The sequence below is a fragment of the Polypterus senegalus genome, chromosome 10 (assembly GCF_016835505.1).
Source record: "Polypterus senegalus isolate Bchr_013 chromosome 10, ASM1683550v1, whole genome shotgun sequence".
Lineage (NCBI taxonomy): Eukaryota > Metazoa > Chordata > Cladistia > Polypteriformes > Polypteridae > Polypterus > Polypterus senegalus.
This window is the reverse complement of record NC_053163.1, coordinates 146,700,255-146,720,657: the sequence shown is the minus strand read 5'-3', so window position 1 is coordinate 146,720,657 and position 20,403 is coordinate 146,700,255. Positions and strand designations below refer to the sequence as shown.

The 20,403-nt window shown below is 37.2% G+C and overlaps 1 protein-coding gene across 2 annotated transcripts in view; it reads left to right on the top strand.

Annotated features, from left to right (window-relative positions):
* safb (scaffold attachment factor B) overlaps nucleotides 1–18,244 on the top strand; it is a 34,077-nt gene extending 15,833 nt beyond the window's left edge. For both annotated transcript variants that reach the window (XM_039767011.1, XM_039767010.1), the window contains 15 exons: nucleotides 361–790; nucleotides 1,162–1,211; nucleotides 6,754–6,851; nucleotides 7,079–7,228; nucleotides 10,052–10,137; nucleotides 11,539–11,603; nucleotides 11,771–11,859; nucleotides 15,168–15,313; nucleotides 16,182–16,478; nucleotides 16,581–16,718; nucleotides 16,918–16,957; nucleotides 17,041–17,129; nucleotides 17,224–17,285; nucleotides 17,558–17,618; nucleotides 17,972–18,244. In XM_039767011.1, the coding sequence (XP_039622945.1) occupies nucleotides 361–790; nucleotides 1,162–1,211; nucleotides 6,754–6,851; nucleotides 7,079–7,228; nucleotides 10,052–10,137; nucleotides 11,539–11,603; nucleotides 11,771–11,859; nucleotides 15,168–15,313; nucleotides 16,182–16,478; nucleotides 16,581–16,718; nucleotides 16,918–16,957; nucleotides 17,041–17,129; nucleotides 17,224–17,285; nucleotides 17,558–17,618; nucleotides 17,972–18,059 (1,889 nt within the window). In that variant the 3' untranslated portion in view covers nucleotides 18,060–18,244. The remainder of the gene's footprint in view (nucleotides 1–360; nucleotides 791–1,161; nucleotides 1,212–6,753; nucleotides 6,852–7,078; nucleotides 7,229–10,051; nucleotides 10,138–11,538; nucleotides 11,604–11,770; nucleotides 11,860–15,167; nucleotides 15,314–16,181; nucleotides 16,479–16,580; nucleotides 16,719–16,917; nucleotides 16,958–17,040; nucleotides 17,130–17,223; nucleotides 17,286–17,557; nucleotides 17,619–17,971) is intronic.
* Nucleotides 18,245–20,403: the final 2,159 nt, after the last annotated feature.

The window sequence follows — 20,403 nt, the reverse complement described above, 5'->3', positions numbered from 1 at the left end:
GAACCTTCCTTGTGAACACTTGCATCCAGATAAAATGCTAATAAAGGAATCGTTCAGATTTACCTAAAGCTACTTCTGCTTCATCATGGACAGAGTTCCCTTCTCTTGAAGACTTTGCTTCACTGGAGTCCATCGATTTGTGACATCAGCCTTCAAATTTAGGTCTTCAACTTGTTTGTTAAAGGTTTAGAAATTTATAGTGGTATTGGATTTTGTGCTCTTTAGGTTTCCAGTCTCTGCCTAGAATTTGGGGTGGGGGAAGCAGCTATGTCCCGTGGCAGCCATGCTAGTTCCACATTTAAATGCTATGTTTTAGTAGTAATTAAACTATGTGCCATTCTATTCCTGTTAAATCCGTAGAAAATGAAAAAGTAGCCGGGTCTTGTAAATCTGAGCAACTTAACGAAGAACCACTGGAGCTACCGTCTGCTCAAGATGCTACTACCTTGGAGGCAGAAGACGTTTCATGCAATGTTCAGGCAGACACTGTCGCGTGTGAAAGTGAAACTAATGATGCGGAAAAGAGTAACACTGAATTTAAGGACACAGAACAAAATAATGAAAAAATGGACACACAAACAATTTCTGCGAATAGCAAGAGCAACCAAGATGAGAACGTTGTTAAACAAGAAGCGGGAAAAACTGAAGGGGATACTGCAGAATCAGAAGTGATCATAAAAGCAGACGATGAAATCAAGAAAGAAGCAGCGAAAACGGAAGACAGCCAGAAAACTGAGGACTTGGCCGCTACGAAAGAGCCCGTCTCTGAGGGCGCTGATCAGAAGACGAGGTTTGTTGTTTCCTACATTTTAGAAAAAAACCCTCTTTTGTTTCATTGGTCCTTATTAAAATAACCAAAGTTCTGTGCAAAGTAGCAGGTCAAATTGGTTCTATCTTCATCATTGCGTGTAATTTTTTCATGATTAGTTTTAAATTAACTAAAATAATGCTTTTTTATATACTTCCAAAGGTTGCTTTTCAACCTGAGCATATCAGTGCAGTTTATTTCACAATTAAACTTTCTGGCCTCGAGCACAGTATGTTACCTTAAACATTTTTGCCTTTGAAAGCTGTGGTTCAAGGTAGGTATTTTGGTTTTTGCAATTTTCAATATGGTCCTTGTTTTTATAGTTGGAAATAACCTGCGTTTTCTGTCTTTAGCCCTGGGAATGAGGAAAAGCATGGTAAGACTGCGACAAAAGATGATAAAGGTATGTTTTTAAATTGAAGCAACAATTTAAATTACTGTAATCTCAGAAGTTAATTTTGTTAATTCATTTAAACATGACCTGACCAATTGTTGTATAGGCAAAGTTAAAAGCATATTGGGAAAGAGTGTTAAACATGATGTGCTTCTTATAATGCTGGGCAGTGCGTTGCCTATTAATGAAGTACAAAGTGGAGAAAATATTCTTCTAAACTATTTACAGTAAGGTAAAGCTGGGTCAGTATCATAAATATTGAATGCAAGTCATCAGTAACCTGAAATTGAGATGCAAGTTCCCCCCTTAGGGTGTCTTGGTCTGTTGGTTGATAGTTGGTTCAGCTGTTTTACATAGCTTAGAAAAGCAGTGATTTATCACACAAGCACAAAATAGTACATCTGTGAGTGTTCCATGCAACGCCACATTGATATCCTTCTGTGAAGTTTGGCATCTCTTTTGTAGCAAAGACTCTAGAACTAGAGTAGTTTTCTAAGGGTTCCCAGGGTGAAGTTGTGTCAGAGCACTGACTTAATCTGTCCACTTTGAACCTACCTTTTCTAGTTCAGGGTCTTCTGGCAGTTGTTCTTGCATAAAGCAACATTTCTTTGTAGGACATACTATCTGTTGCTCTCACTGAGACTGTTTAAAGTTGCTGGTTATTATAAAGTGCACACTTTTGGGATATGACAGTACAGCCATGCACACCTGGGAGGAGCAAGCATTCATTGCAGTGACTAGTTCGAGAATTTGTCATTATGAGAAGTATTTGGAACTGTTGATTCTGCCTAGTGACAAATAGCAGTACTCAGAAAAGCCCATTCCTTCACTGAGCAGCAACTGTATGTCCATGAACTATTCCAGTTCTCCGCAAATCTAAAATGAAAAGAAGATGGAAGCTGTTTTGCTCAAGAACACTTAGTTGAAGTCTTAATGCAGATCGGGTAGCAAGCTGGCAAAAACTTTGAATTCAGCTTTGTACAATTCTCTGGCAACCTCTTCTAAACAAGAAACAAAGGGCAGAATCATGTGTTTCAGATTTTCTTTGACAGGAGATGGGTTAAATCGTGAAGACTGGTGCAACATAGAAGGTTCCTAATCTTGGAAAACCAATGGGAGCCCATACTGTTGGGCGAAGATTGACCTTATGAGTAAATTAAAAACTTGAGTTAACAATCCTGAAATCTAGTAAAATTGGTGTATGCTTTCCACCTGTTACAGACAGAGAATATAATGTTCCTTGAAAAATGAAAAGCGAAATAGTCCATGTTCTGACATGTTTCCGTGGTGTTTTTTTTTTTTTTGGTGATTTGATAGCCTTTTTTAAAATGGTAGTCGATGTCAATCATAGAAAATGTGGCATTTAAACTATCCACAAGATGAAACTCCACGTGGGTGCTTTTGCAGGTAAATGCCTCATCTAGTAACTAAGGATAGAGGGGGAGGCATTTTCTCCTGGGTGAGCCATATGTATATCTAGGTAACCAGATCTTTTGTATCTTCATTCAGATTTACACTATGTATTTCTTGGAAGTGGGAAGGTGTTGGGGTTCCCCAATAGTAGTTTTTCTGGACAGTTCTGATAGCTGTGGTTTATGTCATTAGGCATTCTTTTTATTTTGCAAAAAAAATCATTTTAGAGTGAATCAATCATTTAATACTATGTTAATTACAACAAATTAATAATGCATCCCATCATCACTGTTTCACAGTTAAATGCTATCTTCGGCTTATCTGACACAGCAGTTGTTTATAATACTGTTTACCCTTTCTACAGAACATACGAATACTGGTTCCACTTTAAACCTACATTCACAGTGTCTACCGTTTTCCATTAACAGTGTACTATTTACAAACTACTTTTCACACTTCATCCAGCTTAATTGCTTGCCAAAAACAGCTGATACGGAGGTTAATGTGGTGGTTTATGTGCATTCCTCCTTAATCTAAAATTAGCTGTTCCTATATTTCAATTTAAATAGTCTCTTAGCATTAAGATGATACTTCCAAACAATGATGAAGCTCATTTTACTTGGTCGGTGGTGTGATCAATTATCAAACCACTCACAGAGAGTGAATAATTTGTTTCAATTCTACAGTGTGTCCTTCAGTGCAATTATGGAAAAGCTATGGTTTCATGTAGGTCTGGCCGATATAGCCTATAAATTATTTTGATATTTTTAATGTTACTCTGTTTATATACATTCCTATTTTCAAATTTCCTCTTAAGTACTTCATAAATGTTTGATATACAGTAATCCCTCCTCGATCGCGGGGGTTGCGTTCCAGAACCCCCCGCGATAGATGAAAATACGCAAAGTAGAAACCATATGTTTGTGTAGTTATTTTTATATATTTTAAGCCATTATAAACTCTTTCACACTGTTAACATTATTAGAGCCCTCTAGACCTGAAATAACACCCTTTAGTCAAAAGTTTAAACTGTGCTCCATGACAAGACAGAGATGACAGTTCTTTCTCACAATTAAAAGAATGCAAATAGATCTTCTCTTCAGGAGCAGAGAATTTCAGAGAGAGAGCTCGCAAAGAAAAGCAAACAATCAAAAAATCAATACGTGTGCTTTTAAGTTTGCCGCTGCAGAGGAGCGTCCCGAGAAACAGCCTCTGTGCAAACAGCCCCTCTGCTCACATCTCCTCCGTCAGGCACAGAGAATGTCAGAGAGAGAGAGCTTTTGGAAGCTTTGCGATAAAGCGGCATTTTTTAGAGGAGCGTCCGTATCCACTAGGCAAACAGCCCCTCCATCAGGCGCAGAGAATGTCGGAGAGGGTGAGAGAAAGTCAGAGACAAGCAAACAATCGAGCACCGCACCGGAAGCATATCTTAGCATTGAGGATTTTTAGTTAATATGTAATGCAAGCTCTGATTGGGTAGCTTCTAAGCCATCCGCCAATAGCGTCCCTTGTATGAAATCAACAGGGCAAACAAACTGAGGAAGCGTGTAGCATAAATTAAAAGACCCATTGTCCGCAGAAATCCGCGAACCAGCGTAAAATCTGTGATATATATTTAGATGTGCTTAAATTTAAAATCCGCGATAGTCAAGCCGCGAAAGTCGAAGCGCGATATAGCGAGGTATTACTGTAACCCTTTAATTCATACAGCCTATTCAATCCATTTTGATTCTGCAACAGGTCTGCATTACATCTTACTTGTTTATATTCTTTAATGGTTTTTAAGGAACAATTTTAAAATTGCATGGAAAATGGGAAAAATCAGTCAAGTTAAACTTAAAATTTTTTTTTTTTTTTTCCCAAAACCTGGTAATGACATGCAACAAGAAACATTTCAAAACAAACTCTAAAGCACACATTTTGTGCATAATTATCGGAACACATTGTATTAAGTTGCTTACGTGTCTTTTCAAAATTATGCGCTTTATTTTCCCCCACAGAACCAATTTGTTTGCCTCCATCTGAATTCATCCAAAAAAATAGATTTTGTGCTCTTCAGACTCTGTCACACCCCAGATACAAACGCACACATCTCCCTTGTATGAGTTACACACATTTGCACAGGATGGAGGGATGGATGGATGGGCGGGCGGGTGAGCGAGTGTATGTAACTTATGACTTTTTTCAATTGTTTGTCAGTGGGAGGGAGAGAACCCTGCCCTTTCCAACATTTTACACTTTAACCCTAGTTTCGCCAGTGGTTAACTATTTCTACTTCTCTGTACTTCTACTATAAACAAATTTAGATTTATAAAAGTAAGATATATGTCACATTATTATAACAGATTGATACTATAGAACAAGCTGTATCACATTTAACATTTTCTATCATCTATTACAAGAACCTCGCACCAAAACTACACTTATGTGATCTGCTCTAAAACAGATTTTACTGCCAGAAGCAGTGCCCAAGTGGGAGAGTGACAGGTGAGAAGTTTGACATAAGTGGATTACTAGTCACACTTATGCATCCTAACTCAGATGAGTTTAGGGAGGAAGGAAATGTCCTGTGGAGTTGAAGGGCAAAAGCTTTCTTTGCCAACTTGTACGTATCTGCACACACTAAGCATCTTTTTATTTGGTCCCATGATAAAGTACAGTTCTTCTTCAAAGCTATAAGAGAAAACAAAACTGTCTTGGCAGTTGGCAGTACTAGCACTGAAATGATTAATTAGACAGCATTATTTTAAGAAATGCTAGAAATTAAACTCGCTATGGAAAAAAGCTGCATGTGTTAAATAGGTTATTCTGTTCTTGATGAGTTGTTTTTTTATTTTTCCCCTCCTGAGTTATATGAATGCATTTGTAATTTCTTGAATGGCACAGCACCAAACAACCCATAATACCTGCCCCCATTGGCACAATCCTGGGAGCTTTCTGTTTGCAGTCCTTCTACTCTGATTTATGTTCCTTTTACTTTGTTTATAATTACGCAGCTACTGTTAAAGGAACCATGGGAGTTTTATTGCCCTTGTGACCATTTATGTGCAGCAGCATTTTAAAATGTTTAAAATTGTAAAAGGTTACTGTTAAATGTTTTACCCAATCATTTGTTTTTGCAATGTGCTTATAACTTTGTTTTCAAGTTTTGATTGTTTTTTATCTTTGTCACGAAGAACAATTTCTCTTTCAGTTATTAACACATTAATAAAAATTAATGATTATTTTTATTCAGATATCCCATGGTGGCCATTTTGGGGAAACATGCCCCCAAGCTTTGTTAAAAATGGAACTCTTATTGATTGCATGTCAAATCCAGCTAAGTTAATTTACTGACTTTTTTTAAAAGTTGCTCTGTAGTTGTACAACTGTCACCAGCCTCCTTTAAGAGATAAGTGAAATGTCTGTTTCCTAAAATCAAAGCTGCTTTACATTTTTTGTCCTATGTAACCTCTGTGGTTTAATAGCTTTCGTCTCGAAGCATTTATTTAAATTCAGTACAAAAGACTTAAAATTAACAGAGAGACAATCCTGTACATGTAATTTATTCCCACGCTTAGTCCACACTTCCTATCCTTTCTCCACCACATAAAAAGTGAAATCACATGTTACATACAGATACTCAGTGCTGCTGACTAGCACTATTGCCTTTAAACTTATTTTTTTAAACCAGTTTCAAATTAGTTTTGGACATTCTGAGCATCATATAAAGGTTGCTTTCCCGTAGCTGAAATAAAGCACAGTTGATTAAATTGGGCAATGTAACATTGAACACGCCTGATTTCTTATTTTTGGATTTTTTTCTTTTTTTAATGGTGCTGTTGTCACTGTGCTTAATTACATCCCATTTGTTTGTATATCCTTCCGTTATACAAGACTAGCTAGGTATGTCTTGAAGGCAGTTCACATTCTTTTCTTTGTATGGCATGTAGGAATAGTACAGCCTGGATTTAGCCTGCAGCTTTATGATTTGATAAATATTTGTCAACAGGGTAAAGGTCTTAGTAAATTCGTTTTAAGCCTCATTAACCAGTACCTAGTAATTGTAGCTATTGAGTAATTTCTGACTTTTGCGATGTGATTGCAAGTATGAACATATTTAAATATTTATAAAACATGCTAACTTTCTCTCATTTAGGCCAGACTAGTAGCTCTGGGAGGAATTTGTGGGTTAGTGGACTGTCTTCAACCACAAGAGCAACTGACTTGAAGAATCTCTTCAGCAAATATGGCAAGGTGGTGTTTTTTTCCTGCTTTTTTGTGTCTGATAGTACAGCCTTGAAAATTGTACTTTTACATTAAGACATTTTTCCGTGGAAATCTAAACTAAACTGCTTTTATTACTTTTAGAGGCAGTTATTGTTTCTTTAATTTGCTTTCTTACCTATCCTACTGTTTAACAAGTTCTGGATGCTAGGTGCATCTCTGTTTGGGGACTCATAGTTCTCATTTTTATTTTTAAGGTTATTGGTGCTAAAGTTGTGACCAATGCACGTAGTCCTGGTGCCCGCTGCTATGGATTTGTCACAATGTCTTCAACTGATGAAGCAACAAAATGTATTAGTCACCTTCATAGAACAGAGCTGCATGGGAGAATGATTTCGGTGGAAAGAGTATGTATTTAAAATTCCTAGTTGTTAACCAACAGCGTCTTTTTTTTTTTTTTTTTTTTTTATAATTCAGTGTTTTTTTTTTTTTGTTTTCTGTAGGATTTTATTCAAATAGAAAATCGTCTTGTCATATTATTAAAGCTTTAAATCTTGATCATATTAGCTGAAGTTTTCTGGTTAGTGCTTAAGTTTTATAACACTATCAGTAAGCTCCTAAGCTGTAGGTATTTACATAAATCTCAAATTAAACAGAAATCTTATTTAAAAAATCATGGCAATGCAAAGTCAGTTAAACATAAATGAGATATGGCAAGTTTACCGCAAAAAAGAAATAATTTAGAATTCTAAATTTACATACCTTAACAGATGGTGTTTCTTTTACTTAAGCAAGATGGGTCACATAATTAAGTCCTGGAGTTGAACACTGTACCTCCCACCTTAAGAACACTAGTATCTTAATGGCATTATACTTTTTGGTGTGCACTGAGATATTCTATAAAGCAAGGCCAGCTTTTGAGGTAGGAGGAGAATTTTTAGCCACCCTTAAATTTATCTTCAAAATGGAATTGTTTATCCTAGATCTGTGTTTCTTAACCCATGGGTTGGGTAGTTGGCGTATGCCTAAATTGAAAAAAAATCAGTTGTTTTAGGGGTTGTCAATTTTAGTTTTGCACCTCTCCAAGAGGACATTTTGCTCCTGCATACTGAGGAATTGACTGACAGTTCAGTTATAAGCAGATGACTACCTGTTATTCACTGTATGCTTCTTTAAATGGCCAGCAAACATGGACAAGTTCTTAAATGAATCTGTATGATCACAGACTATAAACTATTCAAGTTCAGTATATGCTTCACAATGTTTATCCCAAAAACGTAAGCTGAACAGGAATGTTAATCATACAGTCCGTATTTTCTGACGTATAGGTTTACTGTGAAGCAGAGGGAGCAATGGCCATTGTATGTTATCTGTGACATGGTACTGCCAAACTAAATTATGAAGTTTTCAGCTGTAGACATTTGACAAGGAAACATGCTTCTTTCGGAAGTAAATATTTAACTTTTTAAAAAATATCAAGGCTTTACAGAAAATATTCCAGAGTGTTGTACAACAAGCCAGCCGGCACATCAAACTGCCAAATATAAGAATTTGCACACAATTGCAGTAGGGATGCTCTGTAATGCTGATACCGATCACTGATTTCATGTTGTTTGTTGGACTAATTCCAATTCAGATTTTTCTTTTCCCTTTATTCCTTTAAACAAAACTTTACACAAAGCTCCTGCATAACTAGATGCATGGAAGCCTTATGTCCTACTGTATATTAAAGTTTGTTGAAAGTGTATTTTTATAATTAAACTATAAACCACAGGTGTCAGCTCTTCATTTCTATTAACAAAATGAAATTCTGTAGGCTTAAGTAACCAGAAAAATAATAAAACTTCCTTAATACGTACATAATAAAATATGTATCTATAATACACAGCATGAAAGAAAAATATTTTTGTTAATTATAACCTGTCATATTTAATTTATGTGCCTACCTGGGGAAAAAGGCCCAACTAAAAGTAGTTTTCACCATTTCTTTACAAAAAATATGTATACTTAGCACAGACAGTTCAGTCTGGCAATTAAGCACGTGTACATGCACTTACAGGTTTTAATCATTTTTGATAATTTTATTTGCATTACAGCCTTTTGCTGTAAAAACATACATTTACTATAATTATACAGGTGTGCTTTCTTCTTTAGTTTATCAGCTAGACATTTGTAATTCTTGGGGTGTAATTATAAATATGGATTACCATTTTATTATGTAGTTCTTGTTTCTTGCCAGAACTTAAGCTGAATAACACACAGCAACAGTACTAATACAAATAAATGGTTAAAAACTTTTAAAAAGCTGCAAATATATCAAATATTTAAGCTCTTCGTAATGAGGATTAATGACTAAATACTACTCATTTTGCCATTTATCCAACAAGCCTTTTGTTTACTAAGCATTTTTAAGGATTAATCCATCGTTTTTGAATTAAAAATGTAAGCTGCTCTTCTTAACAAACTCATTGTCTGAAGTCAAACAGTTTAAAGGACAAAATAAAAAGGTCTGAGTTCATTAAAGGTAGCTTTTCTTGCCGTTTAATTGCACAGGAAAACTTCTCAGATTCCTTTTTTCCAATTTAATATTCCACTTTGTTTCACATTGGCTCTGCTACCATAATGCCTAGTGTAAAGGGGCACTAACTACATTACCATAATGCTTAAAAATCAGGTGCTAAAAAGCTTTTTTTTTTGTTATCAGCCAGTTTACCTTTTGAGTTCTCTTTGGATGAGTACCATATTTCGTCTATTATGTACATTGCTTAAATGTGAAGTATACATATTTGCTGCAATATTCATTACACAATTTTGGGAAGATTACATTTAAATTACTGCAGTTTAAGGTCATCACTGTACAAAAAATTGTTCCCAGGGTCAAAAGGGTCTTGCATGTTCTAGTGAATTGTTTCTGCTTTGTTCTTTTCTAGATATTCTGTGGTACATTGAAAGGTAGGTTAGTAAACATTTAATGAAGATGCAGGTTTATCACGTTTTTCCAGTTTCAAGGCTTACTTAAGTTCATTCAAGTGATGCAGATTTTTTAGTTTTACTGCATCTAGGAGTACACAAATTTGTGTGGGTAGTATTAATCCAAGGTTTTGTTGCATTAAATAATTTTGCAGTACTTCATTGTTAGCTTTTGCATGCATTTTCTACTCTCAAGTAGCTGGCATGCATCTCTGTAGTCTGTATTGTGTTTTTAAGTAACCCTTATTTTTAATTTTTAGGCAAAAAATGAACCAGCAGGGAAAAAACCTTCAGATTCTAAGAGAGACTCTAAAACTGGTGACAGACATCATTCATCTGACTCAAAGTAAGTGTGGAAAATTTGATAGATTGCTTAAACTCGGGGCAAGTTTTTCAGAATATTAACACCCAACTTTCCCATATGTGGATTTTGTAACTGGTGTTAACATTTTGACATTTAAGCTATTGAGCCTAATTAGCTAATAGCTATTTAATACTTTTTCAGCTTTGAAGGTCTCCACTGTGCCTCTGTCTATCACAGTGGTCAGTTATTTGTTCCAAGTATCCATTTGTCTTTGTGAAGAAAAGGTATATCTATGAAATTTGCCTTTAATTGGCTTCCATTTGTTGCCACATTTTACTTTTTAACAACATGGCATCTACTGTACCAGATCTCATGATTTTGAACACTAGCATGTTGCCTCTTACTCTCACTTTGTTTAAACTGAAACAACTTTATTTTTCTTATCTTTTGCTTCTTGTAGTTAAGGAGAATTACTCTTTTCTGCAGTTAATTTACAGAAAAAAAAAACAAGGCTTCATTTGAAATACTAATAACCTTCCCTGTACTCGGCACAGTATACCCAACATCGTTATTCTTAATTACTTTTATTTCCTGTGTTGATTTCAACAGTGTGGAGTTAACTGGCTCCCTGGTGATCTTTATAAGATTTAATTTAAAATTCAATGATGTTTAATCGCTGTTTATTTTCTGAATGTAATAGTAAAAATGCAAATGTGGCATGTATGACAACCTCAAAGTGTAATATATGCACTCCACGTGTAACAGTTGGCAAAATATCCTTCAAATCCCTTGTTGATGTACCTTTTGATTGTCACTGAAGAGATTTTTTTTCTTCATCAACTACGACTCTTGGTCCTAAGTGTACATACTTTGGACATTGACTTTTTTGGTGAAATCAAATGTAATGTTTCTTTCTAATGGCTGTTCTATGTTCATAATGTTTGTATTTTACAGACTGGTATCCCACTTATTCCCGTGACAACTAAATCCTGGTGCATCTTACTTTTCTTGGCCTTCCAGATCTAGTTGTAACTCGAGCTGTTCCTTTTAATCTTCTTTTCTTAGTGACACTTAGTGTTGTGAAAGTTGCAAGCAGTTGCTTTCTGTGAGTCCATTATCTTTCTGATCCTCCTTCAGCTGCTTAGGGTGGTCTTCAGTTCAGTGAACTTGTTGCCAGAAGTGAAATTCAAACCCTGAATTGTACTAGTTAAAATATCCTAGCAGAAGGATGCATTTGAATTGTGCTCATTAGGTATGATTAAAATGTGGGAACAAAGCTCTTAAAACTTGTGATATAATGTAAACTTTTAATACGTTCATTGTTTTAGTTATTGCAAGATTTGTAGTAACCACTGGTTCAAAGTTTGAGGCACACAATTTTTTGCTTTTTAGCCTCTTTGTCTTTAACTGGCATAATTAACAATTTTAATTTTTATTTCATAGGTCTGATGGTGCAAAGGAAGAAAATGGTGATAAAAAAGAGGATGCTGCAGGAGATAAAAAGGAAGGTAAGAACTAATTTGTGTAACTTTATGCTGTTGTACATACCTTACTATTTAAAAGGCATTATCACGTAGTTTTCTAATTATTCAATAGAGCTTGTTTAAATTTAATTGAACAGTGTCTGCCTCAAGCTGAATTAGTTCAGGTCATGCTTTTCTGTTTTTACTTGCAGGTAATCGTGGTACTGAAAGAACTGTGGTAATGGACAAATCTAAAGGAGAACCAGTCATAAGTGTCAAGACCAAAAGTAAAGACCGACATGTATGTAGAAACTCTTGTTGTTCTGGTGTTTGTTTAAATAACTAATTATTGTTGGGCGGTATACTGGTTCATACCGTAAAGTTTTTCATTTTTATGATATGAATTTTCCCTATACCGCAACAGCGGTTTAAATTGCCTAAACAACGTTCGGAACGTGGCGCAGCGGGAAACTGTTTAAGGGGGACCCTTTTCACTGCTACACCGCTAAACACACACAACGGAGTACATGCGTTAGTAGAGGTGTTACGCGGGGGCTGGGCTCTTTTTCACTGCTCACCGATGAACAGGCATGCAATGGACCACATGCGGTAGTGGAGGTGTTGCGCGGTGAAAATGAACAGAGAACATTCCGAAACTGAAGCTGTAGCAGATAAAGTTGAACAAGATGACACAGGAGAACTTTTGCTGGAAAAAGTAGTCCCGTCTGTTGTCTGGAGATACTTTGGATTTAAAAGGTCGGATGTGGACCATTATGTTCAAATGTGTGAATACTGTTTCTATACTACTGGATAATACTGCAAACCAAGTTGTACTTTATGTTTTCAATACTGTGCAATGTATCTGGGGTACTGTGTAATAGTGTGACGTCATGTTGACTTTATTCTCGCCGTTTATGTCGAGATTAAAGTCGACATGTTGACTTTATTCTTGTAATTTGTTAAAGTAGGAACATCGTAAACTAAACTTCATCTTAAAATGATTATTTAATTTACTGTATTTTCTCAAACCCCGTCATAAGTTATTATAGCACATTAATTGCTTTGTGTTAAGTGTTCCCTGAGCCATTTTAATTGCTTCTTGCTTCTTAAACTGACTTAAACTGTGGCGCAGGCAGCACACAGAATACGTTCATTTCATGATACTCCTGTTCCCTGAACATTTAGAATGCTAAGATAAGTACTTGATATAATTTTCATGATGAAATGCATTAAAGCAGGTATTAATCATGTGGTGGCGTGAAGGTTGCACTGCTGCCTTGCAGCAAGGGGGTCCCGGGTGTTCCCAGCCTTGGGTTTGCATGTTTTTCTGGTGGGTTTACTTGACTTTGAAAGGAAACTGAAGCACGGCATGTAGGATGTGGGGTTTTGTTATGCTATATTGACCCTGCTAGTGTATGTGTTGCTCGTATTCACCCTGCAATGTGCTGGCACCCTGTTCAGGATTTGCTCCTGCCTCGCACACAATGCTTGCTGGGATGGGCGCAGCCCTGAATAGATGGCATAATTAAACATGTATAACGAAGATTTTTTTTTTTTAAGTTCTGAACATTCCGTGGTTTAAGTTTATATCTAGTTTTAATCTCACAAAGATGTTTATGTGGTGATTGGTTATGTGGAGAAAGAAAAAGGAAGGATAGGAACTGGAAGTTTGGTAAGTCAGACAGAGAAGGCACGCATACAATTAAGAAAGCCCGCTCAGATGAACATCCATTGAATTCTGTGTTCGTGTCTCCGACCACCAGATCACGAACCCAACATTTACACAACATTTATGTTAAACCTGTGCAATACCCATTCATACATCCAGTTTTTTGGAGCCTGCCATAAAGTTCTCTACACTGAACCTACACCTGGGGACCCCTTACTGCAAGGGAGCAGCACTACTGCCACACTACCGTGCATGTTTAATAGCTGCTTTAATGCATTTCATCCTGAAAATATCAAGTATATATCTTAGCATTCTAAATTTTCAGAGAGCAGAGATAGAATAAAGTGAATGGATTCTGTGTGGCGATCGCTGCCTGCGCCTCCTCTTAGTGTAGAGGACGTCAATTTAAGAAGCGCGTAGCGATTAACAACTGGGTCAGGGAACACTTAACACACAGCTTTTAATGTGGTCCATTAACTTATGACGGGATTTGAGAAAATCTAGTAAATTAAACATTGATTTTAGGATGAAGTTTAGTTTTCGACGTTCTACTTTAATGACAAAGTAAACTGAGAATAAAGTGGAAGTCGACATGTTAACTTTATTCTCGACAGTGTTTTTTTTTTCGTGTCCGTATTTATTTTTTTTTCCCTTTGGTGAGGCCCTAATAAGATTCTGTAGGGCTATACCATAAATAGCATTATAAATGCAAGTTGCAGTTTTATTATTTATGTATGTAGCTTAGCTTGAAGCAAGATCCATATTAATGCAATTTGCCTTAATAATGGTTCAGTTGGTAAAGATGTCATCACCAAGTTGCACTTGTTTTATTTTTTAATTTGGTGGATATTGTGTAATGCACCTGGGCTTGAATCTTGAAGTAATAGTATTATTACTGGAAGTTGCACTATTATGTATTTATTAGTTTTAATATGCAGTTTAAAGATGGTAAAGTTGTTTAAAAAGTCACTAACATGTCAGTGGACAGAGATTGTTAACATGAACAGAAAGTGTAGTTGGTTTACAAAAAATATTTACTATTTTCTAAGATGTGCAGTACAACTTTTGGCAAGCACCTCTGGATATTTTACTAAGTCTAAATGCCTCTTTGGATGGTTGAAAATATGTTGTCAAAATTATAGTTTAAGTTGTTTGCAAAATTTGTTATATAAAAATGTTCTATATTTTGACAGCAAATGTCATGCAATGTGATTCCTTCTCTTCATTAGTGCCACCCCTTTGAAAACTATCACTTTATGGGGCCATGCAAACCTGTATTAATACTTGTGTGCACATTAGAATGTTTTGGTTTTTTTTGTACAATGTACAATTCTCATGACAGTGGAATAGGTTATTCTTTGCCAGTCTACTGCAGACATTGCAGTAGAATGGAAAATGTGGTTAACATCCACTCATGCATGGTAAAAAAAATAACCGTCAAAATACTGTGAAACCGGTATAATTTTGAAAAAAACTGTGGTATGGAGTTTTGGTAATACTGCCCAGCACTAACTAGAATTCTCTATATTGTTCTACTTTTAACCTATCTGGGAGAAATTGTCCCTTTGTACAGTTTCTAAACTGCGTTAATACCTGCTAATTATAATATATGAGGCATGTGTTAGTGTTCGGGTGAAGTTGCTATATATCCTATCATGAGTCTGTTGTCACTTTGTTCTGATAACTTTACACTATAAAGTCCTTAAATGCATTTCTCATTTGAATCAAAGCCTTTGGTGAATTGTTGTAGCTTTGATTCTGTGTAAGGTTTAGCAAAATTAATTATCACTTATGTTCCTAATTATTCAATAGAGCTTGTTTAAATTTAATTAGCTATATTAATGTTCATAGCCAATTAAATGCAGAAATTAGACATTCTTGAGCATTAACTGTTAAGAAGTAGGCGGTAAGAAGTAAACTTGTGAATTTTTATGATGTAGAGCTCCAAAAGTCGTGATCGCAAGTCCTCAAGCAAAGATAAGAAGGACATCCTGTCCTTTGATCAGATCAAAGAACAAAGAGAGAGAGAGAGGCAGCGGCAGCGGGAACGAGAGATTCGGGAGGTGGAGAGGCGCAGACACTCTGGGTAAATTCTGAACTATGCTTGTAACTATTCCTTGAGCATTCTTGTCTGTCTTGTTTCTAATGTCTCAACTAGGATTGTCTTGCACTTTTTTTTTTCCTACAGTAGGGTGTATGGAGTTTAATTTCATGATCCTGTACCAGTTACCTTTGACTTTTTTGTCTTTATTGGTTTCTTAAGCTAGTACACAGAGAAGGGTGAATGCTAATTTCAATATGCATCTCCGTAAAATATCCATCCATCCATTTTCCAACCCGCTGAATCCGAACACAGGGTCACGGGGGTCTGCTGGAGCCAATCCCAGCCAACACAGGGCACAAGGCAGGGTGCCAACCCACCGCAGGACACACACAAACACACCCACACACCAAGCACACACTAGGGCCAATTTAGAATCGCCAGTCCACTTAGCCTGCATGTGTTTGGACTGTGGGAGGAAACCGGAGTACCTGGAGGAAACCCACGCAGACACGTGGAGAACATGCAAACTCCACGCAGGGAGGACCCAGGAAGCGAACCCGGGTCTCCTTACTGCGAGGCAGCAGCGCTACCACTACGCCACCGTGCCGCCCGTCCGTAAAATATCATTTACATATTTTAAGTTGGTGTATGGTTGAAGTAGGTGAAATAGTAGTGACATCTCTCATGCTTTAAAAGTTTAGGCAGTATTTTACCACTGATCTTTCCATAGTGAATTCATGTAGAATTGGGCTATAAAGAGTAATTTGAACATGTTACGCTGATAAATGTTTGGATGTTAGGTTGATTAGAGTAATTTTTGTTAAACACATGGTTCTGCTGCCCTTGGCTTGATTGCACAAACTTTTGATAAGGTCTATTTAATGTTCTTTCATATATGGGTTGTTTTTAGTGATCGAGACAGAGATAATCAGAAGGAGCGGGAGCGTATACGTCTCTTCCGTGAGAAAGAAGAGCGAGAACGACTGATCAGACAGCGCAGATGGTTGGATATAGAGAGGCAGCGCCTTGATAGTGAAAGACGGGAACGTGAACGGCTAGAGAGAGAACGTGTTCGGATAGAATATGAAAGACGGCGTGAGCAAGAACGTATCCAACGGGAGAGAGAAGAGCTGAGAAGGCAGCAGGAGCAGCTGCGTTTTGAACAGGAGCGACGCCCATTGAAGAGGCCTTATGATCTGGATGGAAGGTAGAAAAATCTTTTTTCAAGCCTTCTGCTGTTTTTAAAATCATCTTTTTTTGATCCTTTAAAATGCTTAGCTGTGTTCTTTGTGGGAATGTGTCACTGCAGGAGAGAAGACTGGCATGAGAAAAGATTGGCCCTTGATGATAGGTATGGTCGAGGTCCTGAATTTGGCCGCCCAGAGAGATTCCAGGATTTTGATTACCGGGATAGAGGCCGATATCAGGAGGACTTGCTTATGAATAGGTAGGTTTTTTTCAGATAGCTATGCTGATGGCCAAAACTTCATTTTACTTGAGCTTGTGGAAAATGATTTTAATCTTAATTTTGGAAAATCCTTTGAATTGTTAAATCATTCTAAAAATTGCTCTCGCTACATACAACCTGCATCAGTAGTTTGAGTATGCATTTGGCTTAAAGTAAATGTTTTTTCATTGTTCTTCAGGAGAGATGGGTCAAGATCAATTATGGACAGGGATGGACAGGTTGGTATTGTAATTTGCAAGATTTTTTTTGGGTCCTCATTTGATATATAGATATTTTTTAATTGCACTTATTTTTTTAATAGCACTTTTCTGAAGACCGCCCTGACCGTCACGGTCGTGATTCTCGTGATGGCTGGAACAGTGGATTTGACAAGCGAGGGCTAAATCAAAGGTAGGATATTGCCATCTTTGTGTGTGTGAATTTTATTGCTCTTGTTTTTCCACTGCAGTTTACCTTTAATGTCTGGGGTTTTTTCGAATTGCAGAGATGGCCGTGATTGGACTGGGGATCATGGGAGAAAAATGGAGGGAGATCGTGGCTGGCAAGGTAAGTCCTCATTTTACACTTCTCTGTGATTGTATACTTGGGTAAACGGGAGCATTGGATGGTTGAGGTTGTGGAAGGTTCTGCATGGTTTGATTGACAGAGGATTTATCTTGTGGTCCTGTTGCACTTTAAACCATGCTATAAAAAACACTGCTCAGACCATTGACAGGCCTTCTTGTAGTCCTTGTTCACTGAATTGAGTAGGACAGTAGGTAACTTAATAAACCATAACGATTTATGTGTATTGCTTATATATAATTTGTAACCCTTAGGAGACAGAGGCATGCCTGGTCATTCTGGACAGGGACCCATGAATCGAGGAGGATTAGCTGGGTAAGCTGTTCTTTAAAACTTCAGTTTGCAATCTTATCAGTTTCATAGATTTCTGTTAAAAACACTGTTTAAAATGTTAAGTTGGTCACACAGCTGATTTCTGCTTGGTTTTGAGTAGGATTATTTTTTTTAATGTTTTAAATGAAAAGACTTGAATCTTTTGACTTTGAAACTTGAGTTTTGATGTATGTTGGGTGTAATCTTTTACATTGTATTGACTTAATTCATTTCCTGATTCCCCCACAACCCCCAATATTTTGCTTAATAGGGTTTTAGATTTATGTAACAAAACCTGTGTGTTGTGTTCAGATTTACATGGAGTTTAATAACTAAATTTTCTTTTCCACCTTCAGCCATGGAGGCTATATGCAGGGCGGTGGTGGTTCTCAGAATCTTTCTGGCCAGATGATGCAGGGTGGAGCATTTGGAAGACGCTACTAATTTTTTTTATATATATATATATATATAAATAAGAACCTGTAATTTTTCCAATATGTGTGCACTTTTTTTTTTATTGCTGTTGTCAGTTCGAGCCATGTCAATGGAATTTTTTTTATTAAATGCTTCCTTTGTGAGGAGTGTTACGTATGTAACTAAATTAAACTTTTTGGTTTTTAAATCTGTCACTTTTACATTCACATTTTGTTGTCATTCCAGATTTCCTTTGTTTAAAACAATAAATTCCAAATAGATGTAATCCATTTTTGCTTTAAATGGTCTCTTAAATATCTAGCTGTTCTTTTAGACATAACCAACTTGTATGTTGATACACACTAGCGATCAAAATTAGAGAACAAATGTTTAGTCACTGCTGATCAAAATTGAATGTTCTCTCAACATGAAGAGAGAGAGACAGTATTTTAGTCATATTTCATCAGTAATAGCTGTCCCACATCGCAAAATATTTAAACAAAATAAATGAAGCAAGCAGAAGTCTGGTTCTGATCTGCCAATGTCTTCAAATACCAGGCAACCCTAACCAATTCGTCTCCATTGATAGGCTCCAAACGTGGTGATGGGGTTGTTCAGATGAAAGTAATAAAGCTGTGCAAAGAAACATTCATACAGGTCTGGGGTGGGGAGGCCAGTCTCACTCTTGAGATGAGCACACAAGAAAACTGGAAGATACAGAGATGACCGGTGGCAGACCGGTTCAACCCTGCAGTTGGAATTGCTCACCAGTTCAGTGCTGGACTGGGCAAGAATTTGTCTCGATGTAGTCTCGTCGTCATGAGAGAACTGGGACTGAAGGCACACTGTGCAGTGACCATGCCTCTCATCAGCAAGGAGATTAAAAAAATGGTAGCCTGGTCTTTACTGAGGAGCATGTTGTGTGGGCTGAGGAGAACTGCTTCATAGTTAATTTCAGTGATGAAAGCAACTTTAATTGAGCTAGTGGTGGGAAAGAGTGTTTGACGTTGAGCTAGAGAAAAAAAAAGTCACGTTTGGAGGGGCAAGTGTCATGGTGTGTGTGTGGGAAATCCTCTCTGCTGGAGTCACACCTCTAAAGGTTCGTTTATATTTCACGTTCAGAACGCGCATGCATCATGGCTGCCTCGCGTTCCCAGTGTTCATTTGAGGTGTCCTCTAGGAGTTGCGCACGCGTCACATATTTCTGAGGACCTGCTTGAGTTAAACAGTCCCGGCAAAAAATAGGTGATAAAAGTTGGAATGTGACATCAGAGTCTGTTTACTATCAACGTGTGACAGAAAGCCACTTGAAGGATCCTCCGGGATTGATGTGCCTGCTTCGATGTTTGATGAATGGTTCGATGTTAAACAAAATGCCGAAATACAAATGCATTCATGGCGCTTTTATATTAAAGCGTCGCATATTCCCGACCGTAATAACACGATACATTTTAAAAGTCTTGCATACCATCTTCTGTGCCATCATCAGAATCTACTGCAAAGTATTTGATCCACAGAGAAATAAACTTGCAGACTCTGTGAAGAGGTGTATTTTGTGAATAAAGTGTTAAGCTTTGGCTTCAATCTCAAAATGCCCACTTTAAACTCCAAGTTTATTTTATCACTAGCCATGTGCACCCAACTACGTTGCGCGTGTTAAAGTTGTCTGTGAAGTGCTACCTGTTTAAACGCGGCTGCCAGTCGTGAACTGGGCCCTTCGTCGCACAGCATTGATTTTTTTATAAGGGAAACAAAATTAAAAAAAGAAAACCCTTGGATATTGATTCGATAGGAACGGCCCACTCGGAATCACTATCCGAATCTTAATTATGTGGTGGTGTAACAGCATTTCTGCTTCTGTCCGTTCACAGTCCGACTCGTTTTCACGACGCTATAATTTCCTCTCACGATATCTTCTCAACCTTTCTCCAATCTCGCTGGTCGCTTTGTGGCAATCCAAAGAGTAAGGCAATATACACGGAGCAATGGTTATAAAAGGAGGACACGTAGGTATCCAGGCTCTTTAAAGCATAAATAGGGATCACTTCACTGACATGTGAGCAAGCCATGGTACAACTGTGAGACGCGCAACACTCGCCGGCTACAACGTAACAATAATAATTTCCGGAACGTGCTGTTACGTTGTCATTCATTTTACCCACTGACTTTCTTTCATTCATATGTCACGTAGGCACGTACCTTTAATCTTTGGCAATCTCATTCTCTAACCAGGCCTCAGGAGCTAACCAGCGTAACACTGTCCACCACCCCTTTTGTTATTCCGGCACATTGTTGACATCCGTGAGTAACAACGACATACTAAACTGGAAGGTGGTCTACGCATGCATGGAATTCGCGGACAGACAAAGATCAA